This window comes from Salmo trutta, chromosome 30 (assembly GCF_901001165.1).
Source record: "Salmo trutta chromosome 30, fSalTru1.1, whole genome shotgun sequence".
Lineage (NCBI taxonomy): Eukaryota > Metazoa > Chordata > Actinopteri > Salmoniformes > Salmonidae > Salmo > Salmo trutta.
In genome coordinates, this window is record NC_042986.1 from 26,104,880 (window position 1) to 26,129,818 (window position 24,939).

Below are 24,939 nucleotides of genomic sequence, written 5' to 3' on the forward strand. Positions count from 1 at the left end.
TAGCGAACATGCTCTCCTAACCTGCTACGAAAATCACTTGTGTGTCCCCTTTACGGTAATTAGGGGAACTCTCATCCAACGTTAGGGCAATAGCGGAAGCCAGGGAATCAGGTAGCTTGATTTAACTACCACTCCACTGTGTGTCTTTAAGTGGGATTCTCCGGCGCCGGGCGAAAGGAGGGGTTGGAGTGACGCTGGCTTCGATGCCTTTGCTCTTTGGTGCTGAGCTGAGCAACGCTCTTCACCTGCAGATGAGAGAGCGAGGGAAGTAGGGACGGGCTTTCTACTTCTGAAGAGCTCACCACTGGAAGTGCGGAGCACAGGGGGAACAAACCAGCTATCACACCGCGGGGAAATTATACAATTACCAGAGAAGAAATACGAGCCTTTTAGCATTTTCCAGCTCAAGCAGCCTCCGCTTGCTTGCAACGATGAAAACTGTCTCCATTCTCATGCTGACAGCAGCCTTACAACTGGCCACGTTTTGGGTGAGATTTCCCATTTTACTGTAACATTATGGAAGTGTTGCGCTCCTATGCTGCTCACAGTGTTACAGAGCGCACGTTTTTAGAGACAGTTAAAATGTTTTGGGTTGATCCTGAACTTGTTGTTTATTCTATTTCGACTGACTTGTTCTCCAACAGAAGTGCTTTCTTTTCGAAGCGCAACGTCAGCCTTTATATTTAATATTATTCCCCAACAAGACCTGCCATTGTGAAGGAGAACTGTCTTTCGTTTTCTCACACAACACTCAACCTGGTCTCAAAGCATGTCGTATTAGCCTAGCACACATAATGTATAGTGTATAGCGTAGGCTGGAGGAAATTATTTATGAATATTCTCACGGCCGCTTTACCCCTCAATCAAATTCTGACTGATTGATGCCGTGCGCTAGATACCCTTACATGGGCTGTGTATTCTCTTTTTCATTTCCTTGGTATTCATTGAGCGAGTGATAATGGTGCGACATGCTGTCTTTTTTATTTCCTTATTTTAACGAAGCTATTAGTCTAACGTTACCTCCACACCTCACACATGCCACTCGCTAATGCAACTAGTTAGCTACTTAGGCTATTAGGAAAATTCAGCTTTTGTTTAAGGAATTTCCTATCCTTAACTCGTTTGTTATATGAGCCAACTTCATTGAAACAAATATTTTACTTATGTCCTATGTCCAGCTCCAAATATATCCTTAAAGTATAAAAAGGCCAATGTTTCATTTGCTATACTCAATAACGAATTACATTCTCCGCAATCCAGTAAGAGGGACCGTTTTGGTGTTCCAAACTTGCTTGGTGTTGCTGGCGTATAGTAGGGCGCAGTCGGGTTTTGTCTTCCCCACACATAACATGCAGTCTGCCTCCTCTAGCCCAGCGGCGTGATCTAGGGTCGCCTGGATTCCGCATTGTTGGAAAACGATAGATGCATTGGCATTTCCATGGTACGCTTGAATTATCATCGTCATTAGGCTACCAAGAGTGACAGATGTGTGGTATGGATATCACCATAGTACAGCTCTAAAGTTATTTAAATGGAGCTAAAGCGTTCCACTGTAACTAACGTGTATCACACACGCACATCACACACACACACACTCAACTGGTGTGTGTGTGTCGTCTGTGTGCGTGTGGAGGCAGCATCATTTATCCCACACAATGAGCCCTCATTAAATTCTCTGTGCCCTCTGGCAGCTTGAGTGTCATTCCCAGTTAGTGGAGAGAAAATTCAGATCAGATAAGCTTCCACCTGCTTCCAGTAGATACCTCCACTGCCCCCTGTAGTGAGGACCCTACCAAACTACACCTGCTGGTACTACGGGATAAATAAAAACAACTTTCATTTATTGGACAAATGTATGTTGAATTAGTGTTTAATGAATTAAAAGCATATTTAAAATGTGTAACAAAAATACTCAGCTGCACATTCAATCCAACTTGCTTTAATGCTGCATTGGAATTTGTCTATGAAGTTGTTAATTAATCAAAACTGATCCCTGATTTGGATTGAATAGGGCTCAGAGTCCCAGTATATAGACAGACCCCTTGATGGTGGTGGAGGGAGATCTGGAGCAGGGTGGATCAGCTCAGCAGCCACCAAGGGAATACCTTTGTTGTGGTAATTAGGTGTGTGTGTGTGTGTGTCTGTGTCTGTGTATGTGTATGTGTATGTGTGTGTGTGTGCCCGTGCGTGTGTGCATCCGTGTCGTCTACACACTCCAAATCCCTTGAGTGCCCATATCTGTTGTCTGTTCCCCCTGTCCTATTTCCAGACTGGAATGAACAATGGGGAGAGTGTTAGGTCAAACAAGCCTCGTTCTCTCCTGATTATTTGAAAAGTATTATGTTGTCTTGATATTCACTGCCATACAACTGTGTATTTATTTCACCTGAATGCCCCGGCAGCAGATAGATCACATTCACAAGCCCAGTGGTGGAAGGGGAGCCATGGTAATCTCTCTATCTCTCCTGTATAGCTGCTGCCAAGGCAGAAGCACTTTCCTTCAGCTTTCAGGGTCAGAGAAGCCACTGAATCAATGGATTCCATGTTTCTAGATGTCTCACCAACAATGTATTCTCTTTTCTCTCCCAGGGGACTAATGGAAAGCTCGCGTCCAAAGCCCCCTGCAGACCTGGCTTCTCACAAAGTTTTTACTCCGTGCTTATTTCAAGGGATGTACTGCAACGCCGGAGCATACTTCAAGGTAAGTTCTTTAACTTTTCACTTCTCTCTTTCAGAGGAGAGAGCGGAAGGCGAGCGCACGAGCTGCTCGAGCTGCTCCCCATGAGCTGCTCCCCATGACAGTGAAAGGAAATCTGGGTAATGGCGTTTGCTTCGTTTCTTGTGGTGCCTCGTGAGGTCGACTCACTTTCCGAGACAGAGCATGGCTCCCTCCATCAAGGCTTGCAGTGGTGGAGTGTGTGTGTGCAGATGTTCAGGGATTTTAATAGCTTTTTATTTGAGGTTGATTACGTTGTTACACACATTATTACATTATCTCAAAATTTATAAAAATACATTCACATGCATTGCACGCATATGGGCACACACACGCGCATACGCACACCCACACGCCCGCACACAAACACACACACATGCACACACAGGATCCGTTGCAGAAGGCTATAGTGTGCTTAGTGGAGATGTTATTCTTTGGAGCTGCAGGGTCAGTGTATGTCAGTGTATCACTTTTGCAATGCTGGGCTCAACACTGCTTTAGCAAATGAAAACACCTTTAATCTTCTCTTGTTCTTCTCTGGTTGTCTGCCAATGAATTGAAACAAATATCACATTTTCACTGCTGTAGTGTTTACTTTTGAACGTTCAATCACCATACCCCCTATAGCTCACTTTTGTCGGTACATTTAATGCAGATGATCATGTTGGTGATGTGCATCATCCACTATCACCATCACCACCATCACCACCACCTCTAACACCATCACCACCTCTAACACCATCACCATCACCACCACCTTCTCCAACACCATCATCAGCACCACCACCTTCTCCAACACCATCACCACCATCATCACCACCTCTAACACCATCACCACCATCATCACCACCTCTAACACCATCACCATCACCACCTCTAACACCACCACCACCATCACCACCACCTCTAACACCATCACCATCACCACCTCTAACACCATCACCATCACCACAACCTTCTCCAATACCATCACCACCACCACCATCACCACCACCACCATCAGCACCACCACCTCCAGCACCACCCCCATCATCACCACCTCCAACACCATCACCACCACCACCCCCATCACCACCATCACCACCACCTTCAACACCACCATCATCACCAATACCACCACCATCACCACCACTACCACCACCATCACCACCACAACCACCACCATCACCACCATGTTTGTCTTGACTTTTAGCCATTTTAGCAAATACTCTGTGAATCAACTTAGTTTGAATAGCCGATAGTGCAGGAAATCGAATCAACATCCTGTGTCTAATCTCGCAGGGCTCCTGCCAATATAGGCTAATTAGATTCTTCTATTGATCTCAATGGTTTTACCTCGTAGCACCACTAAGCTGCATTGTTGTGCTGGAGGCCACACAATAGCTCTTTTGTGGGTCGGTCTGCTGTATCTTAGACAGCTGCACTGTTAACTTTTACTCTTAGAGGCCTGTTAGAGTCACAGCTGGATCCAGTCTCTGACATGCACTGTGATCCTTCAGACATCATAAAGTAGATATCATCATGCACTGTGATCCTTCAGACATCATTAAGTAGATATCATCATGCACTGTGATCCTTCAGACATCATTAAGTAGATATCATCATGCACTGTGATCCTTCAGACATCATTAAGTAGACATCATCATGCACTGTGATCCTTCAGACATCATTAAGTAGATATCATCATGCACTGTGATCCTTCAGACATCATTAAGTAGATATCATCATGCACTGTGATCCTTCAGACATCATTAAGTAGATATCATCATGCACTGTGATCCTTCAGACATCATTAAGTAGATATCATCATGCACTGTGATCCTTCAGACATCATTAAGTAGATATCATCATGCACTGTGATCCTTCAGACATCATTAAGTAGATATCATCATGCACTGTGATCCTTCAGACGTCATTAAGTAGATATCATCATGCACTGTGATCCTTCAGACATCATTAAGTAGATATCATCATGCACTGTGATCCTTCAGACATCATTAAGTAGGTATCATAATGCACTGTGATCCTTCAGACATCATTAAGTAGATATCATCATGCACTGTGATACTTTAGACATCAGTAAGTAGGTATCATCATGCACTGTGATACTTTAGACATCATTAAGTAGATATCATCATGCACTGTGATACTTTAGACATCAGTAAGTAGGTATCATCATGCACTGTGATACTTTAGACATCATTAAGTAGATATCATAATTTTCATGTCAGATGGAATTATACAGATGTATTTTTCTCATTGGTGCGATGAGGGAATATTGTGTCATGATTTATACTGTTCTGTGTAGTTTAGTTATCATTCAAGGTATTTGGACAGTTTTCTGGCAGAGGAATAACTCTCAATGGTGTTATAACAGTGTTATGTGAGTGTGTTATGGGAGTGAGTCGATGTGTTTGTGTCCATGCATTTATTAAGTGTGGGTATTTATTAAGTGTGTTTTAGCTGGTGATCACAGTGGGAGTGAGGTAGATAAGGGGTCTCTGAATTTAGTCCAGTATTGGCTATATAGAGTCCTGGCTGAGACAGTGAGTGCGAGAGCTGCTTGTGAACACGTTCAGTATGCAGCAGTGAAGTCATCAGGCCAGCAGGGGGTGTCAACACAATCACAAACAATCACTGAGCCAGCCATCACTGGTACACAGGCCGTACAACTCCAACCTGCCATCACTGGTACACAGGCCGTACAACTCCAACCTGCCATCACTGGTACACAGGCCGAACAACTCCAACCTGCCATCACTGGTACACAGGCCGTACAACTCCAACCTGCCATCACTGGTACACAGGCCGTACAACTCCAACCTGCCATCACTGGTACACAGGCCGTACAACTCCAACCTGCCATCACTGGTACACAGGCCGAACAACTCCAACCTGCCATCACTGGTACACAGGCCGTACAACTCCAACCTGCCATCACTGGTACACAGGCCGTACAACTCCAACCTGCCATCACTGGTACACAGGCCGTACAACTCCAACCTGCCATCACTGGTACACAGGCCGAACAACTCCAACCTGCCATCACTGGTACACAGGCCGTACAACTCCAACCTGCCATCACTGGTACACAGGCCGTACAACTCCAACCTGCCATCACTGGTACACAGGCCGTACAACTCCAACCTGCCATCACTGGTACACAGGCCGTATCTGCCAGTTTGCACTAGTTAGTAAGTCTGTCTGTTACACCTTTCTAAGCTCACATCTGCAAAAGGCAATGAGAAAGAGATATATGAAATCCCAGAAGTACATGTATGCTAGAAAGATCAGCCACTTCTAAATCCTGTCTCCATTTTCTCTTGTTTGACAGAGATGTTTAAAATCGGCAGTTAAAATAACCCCAGACTGGTTTTCCCCCACCGAAACAGACATATAATCCATATAAACCCTGGAAACCATTACAAGAGAGCGTAGAGGCAGTTATGGTTTTACTTATCTGACGTTTATGGCTTGTCTGCTCCTCTGTGTTATTTTAAAGGCCCCTGTAGGAGTCACATCTCCGCTTCCTTCAGGTCATAGCTAATGGAGACTAGAGACACACCGTCATATGGGTGTCTGACCACACAGCTACAGTGGAAACACACACGCACACACACGTATACACACCCACACGTATACACACACACGTATACACACACATATATGTATACACACACAGTGTGATTTACAGGGCTCGGCCGGTGGATTTACCTTTGGTAAGGGTGTCACAGGAAGCTTCTCTGGAAAGACTTTAATAATAACATTGTTTAACCCAGAACTGTCAGGCAGGGCAAAGAGTAATGACACACACACACACACACACACACACACACACACACACACACACACACACACACACACACACACACACACACACACACACACACACACACACACACACACACACACACACACACACACATACACACACACACACACACACACACACACACACACACACACACACACACACACACAGATGAGGGCAGGCATAATGGGAGAGACAGAACCAGGGCCTGGGACGTGACAGGGGTTTCAGGGCCTTGAGAGGCAGAGGGGGAGAAGGGTAAAGGGTCAGGGGGAGATGGACAGGGAGGGGGGTTGGGTTTATCATAGTAGGCATAGGGAAGATGAGCAGATGGTTATCGGCATGGTGCAGGGGAAGGTTGCAGGGGACTAGGTGCTAGGTACTTGACTCTAGGAAAGATTACCATGGAGGAGCATTAGGGAGTTAAATTATGACTATTGTAGCTTGGAGGCTTCTTCAAGCTTCAAGCTGGGGGTCAAAGGTTGAGCAGTCATTGTAATGTTGGGGTGCTGAGGAGATAAGATCAGAGGGGTGAAAGGTTAGAGGGGGTCCTCACCCCCTGTTGAGGGGGACTGTCAGGAGTTCAGTTGAGGGGGCCCAGATTCCCTGCTGTGACTGGGCTTCATTACAGGGCTCTCAGATATGACATGTTCTTTATCATAGAGACACAGACCCTTAGAGTCAGAACACCGCCACACCTGGTTTACATCAGCTGGGGCTACAACACTGTCTGATTGACGAACACACCTGTTCCCGTAGACCAATACATAGATTTCATCACCTAGGATCCAGGAACCAACTTCACTTAAAATCTGCATCAGTCACAGCCTTGTTGTGTTAAATGGTTTAGTTACAGTATGTCTGATATTTAATGCTCTCTGCAGAGTGATCTCCTTGTGTTTTGAGCATGAAGTATTCTGTCTGCTTATTCAGCCCCAGTGTGGGGGGCTATAGTGGGTCCAGGCCAGATTGAACCGGACAAACAGAGCTAGGTGGTGTAACCTCATCCTACATGTCCCTGTGCTGATTCTATTACTGCTAATGAGAGCCATGTCATGTGGTTTCAGCCCAATGGGCCTGGTCCTTTGTTTGGGTTGGTGGTGGTTTTGGGCAGTGTCAGTAATACATGGGTGTGTGAATGAGTGTGTATGTGTCTGTATGTGTGTGTGTGCACTTCACTATTCTGGCCTCAAATGCCCGCCATTCTTTTTTTTATAACAATCCCAATGGAATACAAACTCTCACTGAATTGACCAGTTGCTTGAATCAGGCCCAGTACCCCATCACCTAGAGTACCCACTGGGCACACACTGGTTGAATCAACATTGTTTCCACATCATTTCAATAAAATTACGTTGAACCAACATTGTATAGATGTTGAATTGACATATGTGCCCAGTGGGTAAAGGCCTAACAAAAGAAAGGCCTACCAAATGTGTTTGAGGACATGATCCTGTTCTGACTTGGCCTTTACAGATAGGCACGCTCAGTTATCCTCCAGGCTACCTCAGGGGGAAGGAGCTACAAGGGTGCCCAAACCAGGAGAGATGTCCTGGGATTGAGGTCAGGAGTGTGCAGACAAACACACAGGCACACAGTTTGTGTCTGGTAGTGCAGTACACTACCAGACACAAACACATGCATGTGTGTAGGCAGCCAGGCAAACATGCACGCCCACACACATGCACTCACACATTGCGTGTTCATTCCATAGTGTACAGTGGCTTGCAAAAGTATTCACCCCCCTTGGCATTTTTCCTTTTTTGTTGCCTTACAACCTGGAATTAAAATATATTTTTTGGGGGGTTGTATCATTTGATTTACACAACATGCCTACCACTTTGAAGATGCAAAATATTTTTTATCCTGAAACAAACAAGAAATAAGACAAAAAAACTGAAAACTTGAGCGTGCATAATTATTCACCCCCCAAAGTCAATACTTTGTAGAGCCACCTTTTTCAGTAATTACAGCTGCAAGTCTCTTGGGGTATGTCTCTATAAGCTTGGCACATCTGGCCACTGGGATTTTTGCCCATTCTTCAAGGCAAAACTGCTCCAGCTCCTTCAAGTTGGATGGGTTCCGCAGGTGTACAGCGATCTTTAAATCATACCACAGATTCTCAATTGGATTGAGGTCTGGGCTTTGACTAGGCCATTCCAAGACATTTAAATGTTTCCCCTTAAACCACTTGAGTGTTGCTTTAGCAGTGTGCTTGGGGTCATTGTCCTACTGGAAGGGGAATCTCTGTCCCAGTCTCAAATCTCTAGAATACTGAAACAGGTTTCCCTCAAGAATTTCCCTGTATTTAGCGCCATCCATCATTCCTTCAATTCTGACCAGTTTCCCAGTCCCTGCCGATGAAAAACATCCCCACAGCATGATGCTGCCACCATCATGCTTCACTGTGGGGATGGTATTCTCGGGGTGATGAGAGGTGTTGGGTTAGCACCAGACATAGCGTTTTCCTTGATTGTCGAAAAGCTAAATTTTAGTCTCATCCGACCAGAGTACCTTGGCGAACACCAAACGTGTTTTCCTTATTTTTTTCTTCAAGCAATGGCTTTTTTTCTGGCCACTCTTCCATAAAGCCCAGCTCCGTGGAGTGTACGGCTTAAAGTGGTCCTATGGACAGATACTCCAATCTCAGCTGTGGAGCTTTGCAGCTCCTTCAGGGTTATCTTTGGTCTCTTTGTTGCCTCTCTGATTAATGCCCTCCTTGCATGTTCCGTGAGTTTTGGTGGGCGGCCCCCTCTTGGCAGGTTTGTTGTGGTGCCATATTCTTCCCATTTTTTAAATAATGTATTTACTGGTGCTCCATGGGATGTTCAAAGTTTTGGATACTTTTTTATAACCCAACCCTGATCTGTACTTCTCCACAACTTTGTCTCTGACCTGTTTGGAGAGCTCCTTGGTCTTCATGGTGCCCCTTGCTTAGTGGTGTCGCAGCACCACTTTTCCGTTTAAAATCTTTTTCATTATTTGAAACAAGTAATTTTTTTCATTTCACTTCACCAATTTTGACTATTTTGTGTTTGTCCATTACATGAAATCCAAATAAAAATCAATTTAAATGACAGGTTGTAATGCAACAAAATAGGAAAAATGCCAAGGGGATGAATACTTTTGCAAGGCACTGTATCAGTGACCCCCAGACACTCCATTCCTAAGGCTGCATTGTGGGTGTACAGATAGGCAAACAGTGACACTGATCTCATCCCTCCCCCTCTCACCTTCCTACTCGGCTATTAACTCCTGCCTGCTCTCTCGAATTTGTGGAATATTCTGGTGCCGCGCTGCCCTCCGCAGGGTTAAACCACCCACTCACTCCGAGGCTGGGAGACCTGGCAGTGAGGGCTTTAGCATTCAGAATGAAACAAATTGATTTGAGCTGCAGTTTTTCCAGGGTAATAGCTCCTAAATTCCCTGTCAGGTTGCATTCGGAAACCCCCCGGTGACGAGTCTTTCTCGCTTCGGTCCGAAAGGCTTGCTGGAGAAGGGCTTCCTTGTATCTCTGAGGCGGAGCTCTGTAGTCATGTAACACACCTATAGATTATCACATAGAAGGACTGCTTGTGTGATTCTGCTGTAGTGTGAGTACAGTTACCAGTTTATATTTAACCATTGATATTCATATTAGTTTTGAAACCAGTTTTCCAGAATTTCTTCTATTGCAACCAACTGTTGATTCACTTACCATACCCAAAGTAGATAGAGCATACCACTGCATTCATGACAGTGTATGCAGAGGGTAGAATCCAAGCCATACAAACACAGACCAATGTTGTCACCTGCAATAAATCATGTATCTCTATAGTATCCTGGCTCTACACCACACATCAAAAATACATTTAGGACAAAAGTAACTTTTTCTAGTGCTACATTCAATGGTTCACTGAACTTAGGCCAAACACACCCCTTTTTGGTGATTCACTGTTTTTGGCTGTGTAGGGACAGAACGTATAGTTAGCAATGAGGCCCTTCATCCACAATTTCTTCTGACTCTGGGGAAGTAGATACAGGGCCTCATTGCCAAAATCCCGAAGTATCGCTTTAAGTGTGCTTTGGAAAACAGACTTACAGGAGTCTGAAATAAAAGATGTGTTTTTTAACTTCCTTCCCTGAGCTACCAGAGGTAGGGATGGTTCTCTTTTCTTTCCTCTCTCTCAAACCGAATTAACATGGTTTTGATTTCCTGTTTACACATCTTAAACCCCAAATCTATACACAGCACAACCACAGGCCTTGGTGGTTCTAGAGACCACCTCACTGCATTCAGACTAGGTGGGAATCTTTGTTCTGTAGCTTCCTTTGTCTCTTGCTCTTTTTCTCTCTCTCCCTCAAATTCTTTATCTGATTTATTCTCCCTTTTCTTCTTGTTCTCTCTCTTTCTCTCACGTTCTCTCATTCTCTCTCTGTCACCTCTGACTGTCGATGTCAATCTTTCTCTTGACATGTCGGGGCGGCAGGGTAGCCTAGTGGTTAGAGTGTTGGGCTAGTAACTGAAAGGTTGCAAGATCAAATCCCTGAGCTGACAAGGTAAAAATCTGTTGTTCTGCCGCTGAACAAGGCAGTTAACACACTGTTTCTAGGCCATCATTGAAAATAACAATTTGTTCTTAACTGACTTGCGTTGTTAAATAAATAACAGTCTTTCTCTCATGTTTCACAGACTTCCTCCATATCTGTCTCATCCTGCCACGTTTCAAATCTGTTAGTTACAGTATTATGAGAATTCATCGTTTTAATTTATGTGTTTAACGTTGTGAAATCATGTGGAGTAAATTCAGTGTCTCTCACCCCAACTGTTTTAGCTATTTGTGGACAGCTCAGCTTTGCAGACACATAAGTTATCCTTGGTCGTTAATGATGAGGACTGACATTACATTTTGTTGAATGTTGGAGTTGAGCGGTGATGGACACTGCAGAAGTACTGCAGTCCTGGTTTATACTCAGTCAGGTCAAAGGTTAATGCTCCCTTGGGGAGACGTTTGGAATCTCCAGTCGACACAAATGTACTAAACATGTAACTTCAGCTGTGATGTATGTGTGAGGAGTTACAGAAGATGAATGTAGATTTTCCACTGAGGCTCGTAAAGATGTGTGCTGCGATGAGTTAAGCATATGGGTGTTTTTTTGTTTTTGTTGGTGGAATATGGTTGAGCTTGGGTAGTGTGTGTGTGTGTGTGTATGTGTGTGTGTGTGTGTGTGTGTGTGTGCGTGTGTGTGTGTGTGTGTGTGTGTGTGTGTGTATGTGTGTGTGTGTGTGTGTGTGTGTGCGTGTGCGTGTGCATGTGTGTGTGTGTGTGTGTGTGTGTGTGTGTGTGTCAGGGAGCAGGGCAGGGGTCCATTGCCACCTTGGAGGTGAGGAATCCACCAGTGCCTGTGAGGCTTCCCCCTACCCGGTCATTAGAAAGACATCCTGCATGATAGGAGAGCAAGCAGGTGGTAGACATTATTTTTTAATGAGATTTTCGACATCTTCTCCCCTGGTCCCGAGAGGAGGAGAGAGAGAGATTGAGTTACTGTGTGGTGTGTGAGAAGTGTGCGTGCTTGTCATCTGCTGGGTGCATTAAGAGACCTCCTGGCTGGTATGGTGTCCCTTATGGGGTCTTGGAGGACTGGGGTTATGGCTGTACTGAAGACCTTAAAGCAGTTTCAATACTTTAAATGGACTCCAGACTCTTAAATGCACAGATGGCCCTTATGTGCTTCTAGGAGAGCGGCGAGATGACAAGAGGGCACTGGTCTTGAGAGACACACACACACGCTATGCACATACACGCAAACATGCACACAAGCACATACACACACATACCTTATCCTGCTGTGTGTCTGTGTGAGAGCAGTGGGACTGCGGGAGGTTGTTGTGGTCGTGGCAGATTAGGCGTGTACAGTGGCTGTGTTAAACTGTCTCTGCTGTCTGGGCTGAAATAGTTTAGTTGTTCTGAGGAGCTAGCGAGCTTCTCATTCCCTGGGCCCTGGGCTGTTATTCTGTCTGGAATACTCAGGACGGACAGAGATTATGCCGGCACGATAACGATAAACTCCAAGGCGGTTTTCTCTTTCGTCAAGAGTCCCACTGACCATGTTCTTCAGCAAGGCTGCTCGTATAGAAAAAAAATCCTCCCCTTTCAACACGAGAGCTGGAGCCGAGGAGGCCAGGGATAAAGCTTTATACGATCCAACACACACTGTCCCTTCTCTTCACATGGACACACACACAACATGTATGCACGCCAGTACGTGCGCGTACACATACACACATGCACACACACAAACACACACACCCAGGATGATTTTTACAAAGACAATCCTTCACTGTGTGCTGAAAGGTCATCTTAAAATAGAGATTATGATGCCATTATCAGCCATTTGGAGAAGAGAGATAGTCAGTATCCTAGGGTCTTTGTGCCTTTTAGTCACAATTTCTCATATGTGACCGACCAGCTCGATTCGGTGTTATGTAGCAAAATTTGAAATTGTGTTTTTTACATTGGATAAAAGTAGAGACTCAGAGCTAGAAAATGGTATGTCATAGACTACAGTTGAGGAACAATGGGAAATGGGCAAGTCATTTTGAGAAAATGGCCCTTGAATGTTTTGGTACCCACTGGAGAGCTTTTCTTTGTCTACACCCATTCAGCATCATTCACACCCTTTTAAGCTTTAGCCCCACCCATCATTTTAAGGGTTGACATGTGAGGCTACAGTGGGGGAAAAAGTATTTGATCCCTTGCTGATTTTGTATGTTTGCCCACAGACAAAGAAATGATCGGTCTATAATTTTAATGGTAGGTTTATTTGAACAGTGAGAGACAGAATAACAACAAAAATATCGAGAAAAACGCATGTCAAAAATGTTCTAAATTGATTCGCATTTTAATGAGGGAAATAAGTATTTGACGCCCTCTCAATCAGAAAGATTTCTGGCTCCCAGGTGTCTTTTATACAGGTAATGAGCTGAGATTAGGAGCACACTCTTAAAGGGTGAAAGTGTTGTGGTCAGATGAGACCAAAATGGAGCTATTTGGCATCAACTCAACTCGCCGTGTTTGGAGGAGGAGGAATGCTGCCTATGACCCCAAGAACACCATCTCCACCGTCAAACATGGAGGTGGAAACATTATGCTTTGGGGGTGTTTTTCTACTAAGGGGACAGGACAACTTCACCGCATCATTTGACGGGGCCATGTACTGTCAAATCTTGGGTGAGAACCTCCTTCCCTCAGCCAGGGCATTGAAAATGGGTCATGGATGGGTATTCCAGCATGACAATGACCCAAAATACACGGCCAAGGCAACAAAGGAGTGGCTCAAGAAGAAGCACATTAAGGTCCTGGAGTGGCCTAGCCAGTCTCCAGACCTTAATCCCATAGACAATCTGTGGAGGGACATGAAGGTTCGAGTTGCCAAACGTCAGCCTCGAAACCTTAATGACTTGGAGAAGATCTGCAAAGAGGAGTGGGACAAAATCCCTCCTGAGATGTGTGCAAACCTGGTGGCCAACTACAAGAAACATCTGACCTCTGTGATTGCCAACAAGGGTTTTGCCACCAAGTACTAAGTCATGTTTTGCAGAGGGGTCAAATACTTATTTCCCTCATGAAAATGAAAATGAATTTCTAACATTTTTGACATGCGTTTTTCTGGCTTTTTTTGTTGTTATTCTGTCTCTCACAGTTCATATAAACCTACCATTCAAATTATAGACTGATCATTTCTTTGTAAGTGGGCAAACGTACAAAATCAGCAGGGGATCAAATACTTTTTTCTCCCGCTGTATGTACTAAAAAAACAAAGATTGGCTGGTTTATACTACGGGTGTGTTCGTAAAAATTTCATCTGGAGTGCCAGAGTGTGCTCTGGGTGTTCGTAAACTCACAGCGTTGTCAGATTGGCCGTTCATAAATTCAGAGCATTTCACTCTCGGAGCGTTCAGAGCGGACACTGGAGACTCTGGCCGAGAAGTAGGGTTGATCCGAGCGTTCTGACCTAACAACAGCAGTCAAGCACCCAATTTAACAGCCTAACATTGGCTAGCTTGCTAGTTACTTCCAGTTACAAATGAGAGAACAGCTCACTCTGACCATTTTACTTGCCCTCGCAGAGCTGGGAGGGGAGTGTAAGGACTGGGCCAGGGAGGGGAAGGACTGGGCCAGAGAGGAGAAGGACTAGGCCAGGGAGGGGAAGGACTGGACCAGGGAGGGGAGGGTATAGGCCAGGGAGGGGAAGGACTGGGCCAGGGAGGGGAGTGTAGAGGCCAGGGAGGGGAAGGACTGGGCCAGGGAGGAAAGTACTGGGCCAGGGAGGGGAGGGTATGGGCCAAGGAGGGGAGGGGCCCAGTCCTCCTCCCTGGGCCAGTCCTTCCCCTCCCTGGCCCAGTCCTTCCCCTCCCTGGCCCATACCCTACCCTCCCTGGCCCAGTCCTTTCCTCCCTGACCCATACCCCCTACTCCCTGGCCCAGTCCTTCCCCTCCCTGGCCCATACCCTCCCCTCCCTGGCCTATACCCTCCCCTCCCTGGTCCAGTCCTTCCCCTCCCTGGCCTAGTCCTTCTCCTCTCTGGCCCAGTCCTTCCCCTCCATGGCCCAGTCCTTCCCCTCCCTGGCCCAGTCCTTCCCCTCCCTGGCCCAGTCCTTCCCCTCCCTGGCCCAGTCCTTACACTCCCTGGCCCAGTCCTTCTCCTCTCTGGCCCAGTCCTTCTCCTCCCTGGCCCAGTCCTTCTCCTCCCTGGCCCAGCCCCTTCCCCTCCCTGGCCCAGCCCCTTCCCCTCCCTGGCCCAGTCCTTCTCCTCCCTGGCCCAGCCCCTTCTCCTCCCTGGCCCAGCCCCTTCCCCTCCCTGGCCCAGTCCTTCCCCTCCCTGGCCCAGTCCTTCTCCTCCCTGGCCCAGCCCCTTCCCCTCCCTGGCCCAGCCCCTTCCCCTCCCTGGCCCATACCCTCCCCTCCCCTTTCTGGACCAGTCCTTCCCCTCCCTGGCCCAGCCCCTTCCCCTCTCTGGCCCATACCCTCCCGTCCCCTTTCTGGCCCAGTCCCTCCCCCCCCTGGCCCATACCCTCCCCTCCCCTTTCTGGACCAGTCCTTCCCCTCCCTGGCCCAGTCCCTCCCCTCCCTGGCCCATACCCTCCCCTCCCCTTTCTGGCCCAGTCCCTCCCCTCCCTGGCCCAGCACTTCCCCTCCCTGGCCATGCCCCTTCCCCTCCCTAGCCCAGCCCCGCCCCGCCCCTCCCTGGCCCATACCCTCCCTGGCTTAGTCCCTGGCCCATACCATCCCCTCCGCTCCCTGGCCCAGCCTCTCCCTCTGTGTGACCACAGCAGCATGTTAATTACACACTAATGGATTCAGTTAGAAGAGAAAGCACTGTGAAACAGCCATTATAGCTCCATCAACTGTCAGCTCTGAGAGAGAGGGATGGAGGGATGAAGAGCTGAAGAAAGAAAGAGATGGAGAGAGAGAGGGGAATGTGGAGAGACAATTATGTGGTTGCAGGGTCAATCAAAATGCTTTATCCATCGCTTTTTATCTTTCGATTCGTATTAGCGCTCTAATCACCAGACATATTAAAAATGCATGAGTTCCATTGGCAATATTCTCCTGTCTTCCATGAAATCTTCGATTTTTCATTTCCATGTGCAAGTGAGAAAAATGAAAAATAAAATAATAGATGAAAAGGGACCTGAGGATACTTAATTTGCACCCTTTCATATTGCATATGGAAATTTTGCTAGAATGAGTGTTATGAGGATAATAGTAGTAGGTGTAATGATAGAGAGTTGAAGAGAAACAGCTTAGCTTAACTCTAACTCTCCCTCCACACAGCCCCCTATTCATCCCTCCTTCCCAAAGCCGGGGGAATACATTGTTATTGTTCATTAAAGAGACTTTTCACACTCTTTTTTCCCCCTAATCATCCTGCAGAAGTATATGATCTTTATGAGAATGTGGGCAGGACAAATCCGAGAGCATTAGAGCTTCATATGCTATTCCCTCTGCAGAGAGACTCTTCATCTTTGTTAAGAGAGGATGAAACAGAAAAGGGGAACCTCAGAAGACAGACTTTTCTCCTAATCTCTGATTTTGTCCTGAACTCCCTGTGAATGTTCTTCCTATTAGGTTCTTAAGTTCAAAGCCAGGAAGCGTAACACACTCTCTAAAAGAAGGGAACTGCGCAGGGAACACAGAGGAGAAATAAAAAGAGAAAAGAGAGATGAGACAAACAAAGCCCTGGTATTGTTCATTAATCATACGACAATGATTGGTCCCTCTGTGACGTGATTCATTCAACAGGCTAAAAGTTAATTAGGGATTAACAAACGGTGATCCCCACTGGAGATCGTTGCTCTTCTGAACCCACAAGTGCTGTCTGACTCCTGTACAAGATACAGCTTGACTTTTTGACTTTGTGATTGATTGGTCTTCCCAGTTAACCATAGTTTGTGGTTGATAGTGACAGGTTGACAGAGGGATTGGCTGATGACTTAGTCAATTGGTTGATGTGTTACTTTAGTTGGACAGACATTTAATATATAAACTGAGGAGAGGATTGAATGGATCATGGTACACAATAAATCAAGGAGAGTTGAAATCACAGAGTAAAGAAAAATCGTTACATTTACTCTACTGGAGTTATCTTAACCCTCAACAGAGTGATACGCTCCCTGGAGTTAGTGTTGATAACTGGAGTTGATTGGGGCAGTACTTTTAAATCCATTAAGAGTAACCAGAGACAGGGAGTTAAAACAATGGAGTATCCAGAGTTGTCAGAGGGGTATCTTTGTCATATTTCCCAGCATGCGCTGTTGATTTTTTATATAGAACTGTTTGTTTCAATATCTGTGTTTTTGCATGTACATTGATTGTTTTTGATCTTATGCTACACAATGATGTAACATACATTTTCCTAAACTAAACCAATCTGTAAGTGGTTGGATTTATTGCAACTGTTACTGAGAGGGCTGTTCCTGTTTACATGATGTAGGTAGTCTCTAACAACAGCACTCCACCCTGCTTCACCTGGCAGCGTCAATAAATAGTACACGCAAAACACCAATCTCAACGTCAACCGTGAAGAGGCGACTCCGGGATGCTGGCCTTCCAGGCAGAGTTCCTCTGTCCAGTGTCTGTGTTCTTTTGCCCATCTTAATCTTTTATTTTTATTGGCCAGTCTGAGATATGGCTTTTTCTTTGCAACTCTGCCTAGAAGCCCAGCATCCCGGAGTCGCCTCTTCACTGTTGACATTGAGACTGGTGTTTTGCGGGTACTATTTAATGAAGCTGCCAGTTGAGGACTTGTGAGGCGTCTGTTTCTCAAACTAGACACACTAATGTACTTGTCCTCTTGCTCAGTTGTGCACCGGGGCCTCCCACTCCTCTTTCTATTCTGGTTAGAGCCAGTTTGCGCTCTTCTGTGAAGGGAGTAGTACACCGCATTGTACGAGATCTTCAGTTTCTTGGCAATTGCTCGCATGGAATAGCCTTCATTTCTCAGAATAAGAATAGACTGACGAGTTTCAGAAGAAAGTTCTTTGTTTCTAGCCATTTTGAGCCTGTAATCGAACCCACAGATGCTGATGCTCCAGATACTCAACTTGTCTAAAGAGGGCCAGTTTTATTGCTTCTTTAATCTGGACAACAGTTTTCAGCTGTGCTAACATAATTGCAAAAGGGTTTTTTAATGATCAATTAGCCTTTTAAAATTATAAACTTGGATTAGCAAACACAACATGCCATTGGAACACAGGGGTGATGGTTGCTGATAATGGGCCTCTGTACGCCTTTATAGATATTCCATTAAAATATCAGTCGTTTCCTGCTACAATAGTCATTGTCACAGGCGTCGAAAGGGACAGACCAAGGCGCAGCGGGTATAGTGCTCATCCTTTCCTCTTTATTTTGAAAGAACACTCAAAACAAAATAAACAGATGACGAAACAGTTCCATAAGGCACACAGGCTATACAGAAAACAACCACCCACAAAAACACAGGAAAAAACAGGCTGCCTAAGTATGGCTTCCTCACACTACGGAGGTGGCTGTGGCTCTGGGCGTAGCTGCCGTTCCGAAGACTCTGGGCTGAGAGGCGTCGCTGGAGGCCCCGGGCTGAGAGGCGTCGCTGGAGGCCCCGGGCTGAGAGGCGTCGCTGGAGGCCCCTGACTGGGGAGCGTCGCTGGAGGCCCCGGGCTGAGAGGCGTCGCTGGAGGCCCGGGCTGAGAGGCGTCGCTGGAGGCTCCAGGCTGGGGAGCGTCACTGGAGGCTCCTGACTGGGGAGCGTCGCTGGAGGCTCCTGACTGGGGAGCGTCGCTGGAGGCTCCGGGCTGAGGAGCATCGCTGGAGGCTCCTGACTGGGGAGTGTCGCTGGAGGCTCCGGGCTGAGGAGCGTCGCTGGAGGCTCCTGACTGGGGAGCGTCGCTGGAGGCTCCGGGCTGAGGAGCGTCGCTGGAGGCTCCGGGCTGAGGAGCGTCGCTGGAGGCTCTGGGCTGGGGAGCGTCGCTGGAGGCTCCGGGCTGGGGAGCGTCGCTGGAGGCTCCGGGCTGAGGAGCGTCGCTGGAGGCTCCGGGCTGGGGAGCGTCGCTGGAGGCTCCTGACTGGGGAGCGTCGCTGGAGGCTCCGGGCTGAGGAGTGTCGCTGGAGGCTCCGGGCTGAGGAGCGTCGCTGGAGGCTCCAGGCTGGGGAGCGTCGCTGGAGGCTCCTGGCTGAGGGGCGTCGCTGGAGGTCTGCTTCGTGGGGCTGGCATAGGAGGCGCCAGGCTAGTCACACACACCTTTGGGCTAGTGCAGGGAGCAGGCTAAGCTGGGCCGAGGAGACGCACTGGCGGCCAGATGCGCTGAGTAGGCACACTCCTTCCTGGCTGAGTGCCAACTCTCGCACGGCAACGCTGCGGAGCCCGACCTAGCAAAACTCCCCTTATGCCCCCCCTGCCTCTTCACCTCCTGAATAGGAGGATACAACGCCTCGTACCTCCGTCGTTCCCTCTTTGCTTCCTCCAGCTCCTCCTTCGATCGCTGGTTCTCCCCAGCCTGGCTCCATGGACCCTTGCCATCGAGGATCCCCTCCCACGTCCATGACTCCAGATACTTCTCTTGCTGCTCCTTCTTCCGCTTCTTGGTCCTTCTTTGGTGGGTGGTTCTGTCATAAGCGTCGATGAACGGTGACCAAAATGCAGCGGGTATAGTGCTCATCTTTCCTCTTTATTTTGAAAGAACACTCAAAACAAAATAAACAGACGACGAAACAGCCACCCCAAAAACACAGGAAAAAACAGGCTGCCTAAATATTGCTTCCAATCAGAGACAACGAAAGACACCTGCCTCTGATTGGAAGCCATACCTGACCACACATAGAAAAGGAAACATAGAAATAGAAAAATAGAACCAAAATCCCCTAGAACCAAAAAAAAAAAACACACAAAACAAACACCCCCTGCCACGCCCTGACCATACTACAATTACAAATGACCCCTTTACTGGTCAGGACGTGACAGTCATTTACAACATTACCAATGTCTACACTGTATTCCTGATCTATTTTATTTTAATGGACAAAATGTTTTGATTTCCTTTCAAAAACTAGGACATTTCTAAGTTACCCCAAACTTTTGAACGGTAGTTTATGTAAATTAGGCTTTACACCCTTAAACCTCAAATGGGACCATATAAACCCCAGAAAAGTGTTGAATTTGACTCCAATTAGAGTTGAATTAACTTTTGCTATTATATTGTGAGAGTAAAAATGACTCAAAAGAATTACCTCTGGAATACTGAACAACACTGCAGAGAGTGTTATTTTCAATTAATACTGTACAGAGTGAAAAACAATGACGCAGAGTTAAATATCAACACTAAATTGAGCATATGCAACTGTGAAAAAATAACTCTGTTGGCAGAGTACATTTTACTATTTTTAGACTGGGACCAAATGTTATCTGTAGCATAGTAACATTTTCTTAAATTAGAGTAAAATGTACTATGATATCAGTAGTGTAGAGTAGAGGGTAGAGAACCACAGGACGAAGGCTGTTCTCACTATCAGAATACAACAGGTGAAAATCATTATGTATTTACATTATTGATTAAATCAAATCAAAGTTTCCACACATTTGCAGGTGTTATAGCAGGTACAGCGACATGCTTATGTTACCAGCTCCAACAGGGCAGTAGAATGTCTTGTGTTACTAGCTCCAACAGGGCAGTAGAATGTCTTGTGTTACTAGCTCCAACAGGGCAGTAGAATTTCTTGTTACTAGCTCCAACAGAGCAGTAGAATTTCTTATGTTACCAGCTCCAACAGGGCAGTAGAGTGTCTTATGTTACCAGCTCCAACAGAGCAGTAGAGTGTCTTATGTTACCAGCTCCAACAGAGCAGTAGAGTGTCTTATGTTACCAGCTCCAACAGAGCAGTTGAATGTCTTATGTTACCAGCTCCAACAGAGCAGTAGAGTGTCTTATGTTACCAGCTCCAACAGGGCAGTAGAATGTCTTATGTTACTAGCTCCAACAGGGCAGTAGAATGTCTTGTGTTACCAGCTCCAACAGGGCAGTAGAATGTCTTATGTTACCAGCTCCAACAGGGCAGTAGAATGTCTTATGTTACCAGCTCCAACAGGGCAGTAGAATGTCTTGTGTTACTAGCTCCAACAGGGCAGTAGAATGTCTTATGTTACCAGCTCCAACAGGGCAATAGAATGTCTTGTGTTACCAGCTCCAACAGGGCAGTAGAATGTCTTATGTTACCAGCTCCAACAGGGCAGTAGAATGTCTTGTGTTACTAGCTCCAACAGGGCAGTAGAATGTCTTATGTTACCAGCTCCAACAGGGCAGTAGAATGTCTTGTGTTACCAGCTCCAACAGTGTAGTAGAATGTCTTATGTTACCAGCTCCAACAGGGCAGTAGAATGTCTTGTGTTACTTGCTCTAACAGGGCAGTAGAATGTCTTGTGTTACTAGCTCCAACAGGGCAGTAGAATGTCTTATGTTACCAGCTCCAACAGGGCAGTAGAATGTCTTGTGTTACTAGCTCCAACAGAGCAGTAGAATGTCTTATGTTACTAGCTCCAACAGCGCAGTAGAATGTCTTATGTTACCAGCTCCAACAGGGCAGTAGAATGTCTTGTGTTACCAGCTCCAACAGGGCAGTAGAATGTGTTATGTTACCAGCTCCAACAGGGCAGTAGAATGTCTTGTGTTACTAGCTCCAACAGGGCAGTAGAATGTCTTATGTTACCAGCTCCAACAGTGTAGTTGAATGTCTTATGTTACCAGCTCCAACAGGGCAGTAGAATGTCTTATGTTACCAGCTCCAACAGTGTAGTTGAATGTCTTATGTTACCAGCTCCAACAGGGTAGTAGAATGTCTTATGTTACCAGCTCCAACAGTGTAGTTGAATGTCTTATGTTACCAGCTCCAACAGGGCAGTAGAATGTCTTGTGTTACCAGCTCCAACAGAGCAGTAGAATGTCTTGTGTTACCAGCTCCAACAGGGCAGTAGAATGTCTTATGTTACCAGCTCCAACAGTGTAGTTGAATGTCTTATGTTACCAGCTCCAACAGGGCAGTAGAATGTCTTGTGTTACTAGCTCCAACAGTGTAGTTGAATGTCTTATGTTACCAGCTCCAACAGTACAGTAGAATGTCTTATGTTACCAGCTCCAACAGTGTAGTTGAATGTCTTATGTTACCAGCTCCAACAGGGCAGTTGAATGTCTTGTGTTACTAGCTCCAACAGTGTAGTTGAATGTCTTATGTTACCAGCTCCAACAGTGCAGTAGAATGTCTTATGTTACCAGCTCCAACAGTGTAGTTGAATGTCTTATGTTACCAGCTCCAACAGTGCAGTAGAATGTCTTATGTTACCAGCTCCAACAGTGTAGTTGAATGTCTTATGTTACCAGCTCCAACAGGGCAGTAGAATGTCTTATGTTACCAGCTCCAACAGTGTAGTTGAATGTCTTATGTTACCAGCTCCAACAGGGCAGTTGAATGTCTTGTGTTACTAGCTCCAACAGAGCAGTAGATTGTCTTGTGTTACCAGCTCCAACAGGGCAGTAGAATGTCTTATGTTACCAGCTCCAACAGTGTAGTTGAATGTCTTATGTTACCAGCTCCAACAGGGCAGTAGAATGTCTTATGTTACCAGCTCCAACAGTGTAGTTGAATGTCTTGTTACCAGCTCCAACAGGGCAGTTGAATGTCTTGTGTTACTAGCTCCAACAGAGCAGTAGAATGTCTTGTGTTACCAGCTCCAACAGGGCAGTAGAATGTCTTATGTTACCAGCTCCAACAGTGTAGTTGAATGTCTTATGTTACCAGCTCCAACAGGGCAGTAGAATGTCTTATGTTACTAGCTCCAACAGGGCAGTAGAATGTCTTATGTTACCAGCTCCAACAGGGCAGTAGAATGTCTTGTGTTACCAGCTCCAACAGGGCAGTAGAATGTCTTATGTTACCAGCTCCAACAGTGTAGTTGAATGTCTTGTGTTACCAGCTCCAACAGGGCAGTAGAATGTCTTATGTTACCAGCTCCAACAGTGTAGTTGAATGTCTTATGTTACCAGCTCCAACAGTGCAGTAGAATGTCTTGTGTTACCAGCTCCAACAGGGCAGTAGAATGTCTTGTGTTACCAGCTCCAACAGGGCAGTAGAGTGTCTTATGTTACCAGCTCCAACAGTGTAGTAGAATGTCTTATGTTACCAGCTCCAACAGTACAGTAGAATGTCTTATGTTACCAGCTCCAACAGGGCAGTAGAGTGTCTTATGTTACCAGCTCCAACAGGGCAGTAGAATGTCTTATGTTACTTGCTCCAACAGGGCAGTAGAATGTCTTATGTTACCAGCTCCAACAGGGCAGTAGAATGTCTTGTGTTACCAGCTCCAACAGGGCAGTAGAATGTCTTATGTTACCAGCTCCAACAGTGTAGTTGAATGTCTTGTGTTACCAGCTCCAACAGGGCAGTAGAATGTCTTATGTTACCAGCTCCAACAGTGTAGTTGAATGTCTTATGTTACCAGCTCCAACAGTGCAGTAGAATGTCTTGTGTTACCAGCTCCAACAGGGCAGTAGAATGTCTTGTGTTACCAGCTCCAACAGGGCAGTAGAGTGTCTTATGTTACCAGCTCCAACAGTGTAGTAGAATGTCTTATGTTACCAGCTCCAACAGTACAGTAGAATGTCTTATGTTACCAGCTCCAACAGGGCAGTAGAGTGTCTTATGTTACCAGCTCCAACAGGGCAGTAGAATGTCTTATGTTACTAGCTCCAACAGGGCAGTAGAATGTCTTATGTTACCAGCTCCAACAGGGCAGTAGAATGTCTTGTGTTACCAGCTCCAACAGGGCAGTAGAATGTCTTATGTTACCAGCTCCAACAGTGTAGTTGAATGTCTTGTGTTACCAGCTCCAACAGGGCAGTAGAATGTCTTATGTTACCAGCTCCAACAGTGTAGTTGAATGTCTTATGTTACCAGCTCCAACAGAGCAGTAGAATGTCTTGTGTTACCAGCTCCAACAGGGCAGTAGAATGTCTTGTGTTACCAGCTCCAACAGGGCAGTAGAGTGTCTTATGTTACCAGCTCCAACAGTGTAGTAGAATGTCTTATGTTACCAGCTCCAACAGTACAGTAGAATGTCTTATGTTACCAGCTCCAACAGTGCAGTAGAATGTCTTATGTTACCAGCTCCAACAGGACAGTGGAATGTCTTAGGTTACCAGCTCCAACAGGGCAGTAGAATGTGTTATGTTACCAGCTCCAACAGGGCAGTAGAATGTCTTGTGTTACTAGCTCCAACAGTGCAGTAGAATGTCTTATGTTACCAGCTCCAACAGGACAGTGGAATGTCTTAGGTTACCAGCTCCAACAGGGTAGTTGAATGTCTAGCAAATACAATACAAATACACAAATAATCAAAAATCTAAACAAGAAATCAAGAAATGACCCAGTTCATGTGAGATAGATGCCAGATTCATTAATATGGTATGAATAAGAGAGAAAAAAGAAGAATAAAGAGAGAGAAGAACAGAGACATTTCACCTTCCAGAGACATTCTCCTTCCTCCCTAAAAATGTCACTATTCCACTGATATTGTCACAGGCGTCAAAATGAGTGGACCAAGGTGAAGCGTGGAATATGTTCATCTTGTAGTTTAATGTAAAAATGAACACTTTACAAATAAACAAAAATGACAGCCAACTGTTCTGTCAGGTACTTACAACTAAACAGAAAGCAGCTACCCACAAAACCCAAAGGATAAACAGGCTGCCTAAGTATGGTTCCTAATCAGAGACAACGATAGACAGCTGCCTCTGGTTAGGAACCATACTCGGTCCAACACAAAGAAATACAAAAACATAGAATGCCCACCCCACCCCACACCCTGACCTAACCACATAGAGAAACAAACCCTCTCTCTCAGGTCAGGG

General features: G+C 46.0%; 1 protein-coding gene across 1 annotated transcript in view; it reads left to right on the forward strand.

Moving 5' to 3' along the window:
* Positions 1-208: 208 nt before the first annotated feature.
* Positions 209-24,939, forward strand: part of LOC115168377 (cadherin-4-like) — a 559,301-nt gene continuing 534,570 nt past the window's right edge. Inside the window, exons 1-2 of the mRNA XM_029723578.1 lie at positions 209-488; positions 2,590-2,701. Coding sequence (XP_029579438.1) covers positions 432-488; positions 2,590-2,701 — 169 coding nt within the window. The 5' untranslated portion in view covers positions 209-431. The remainder of the gene's footprint in view (positions 489-2,589; positions 2,702-24,939) is intronic.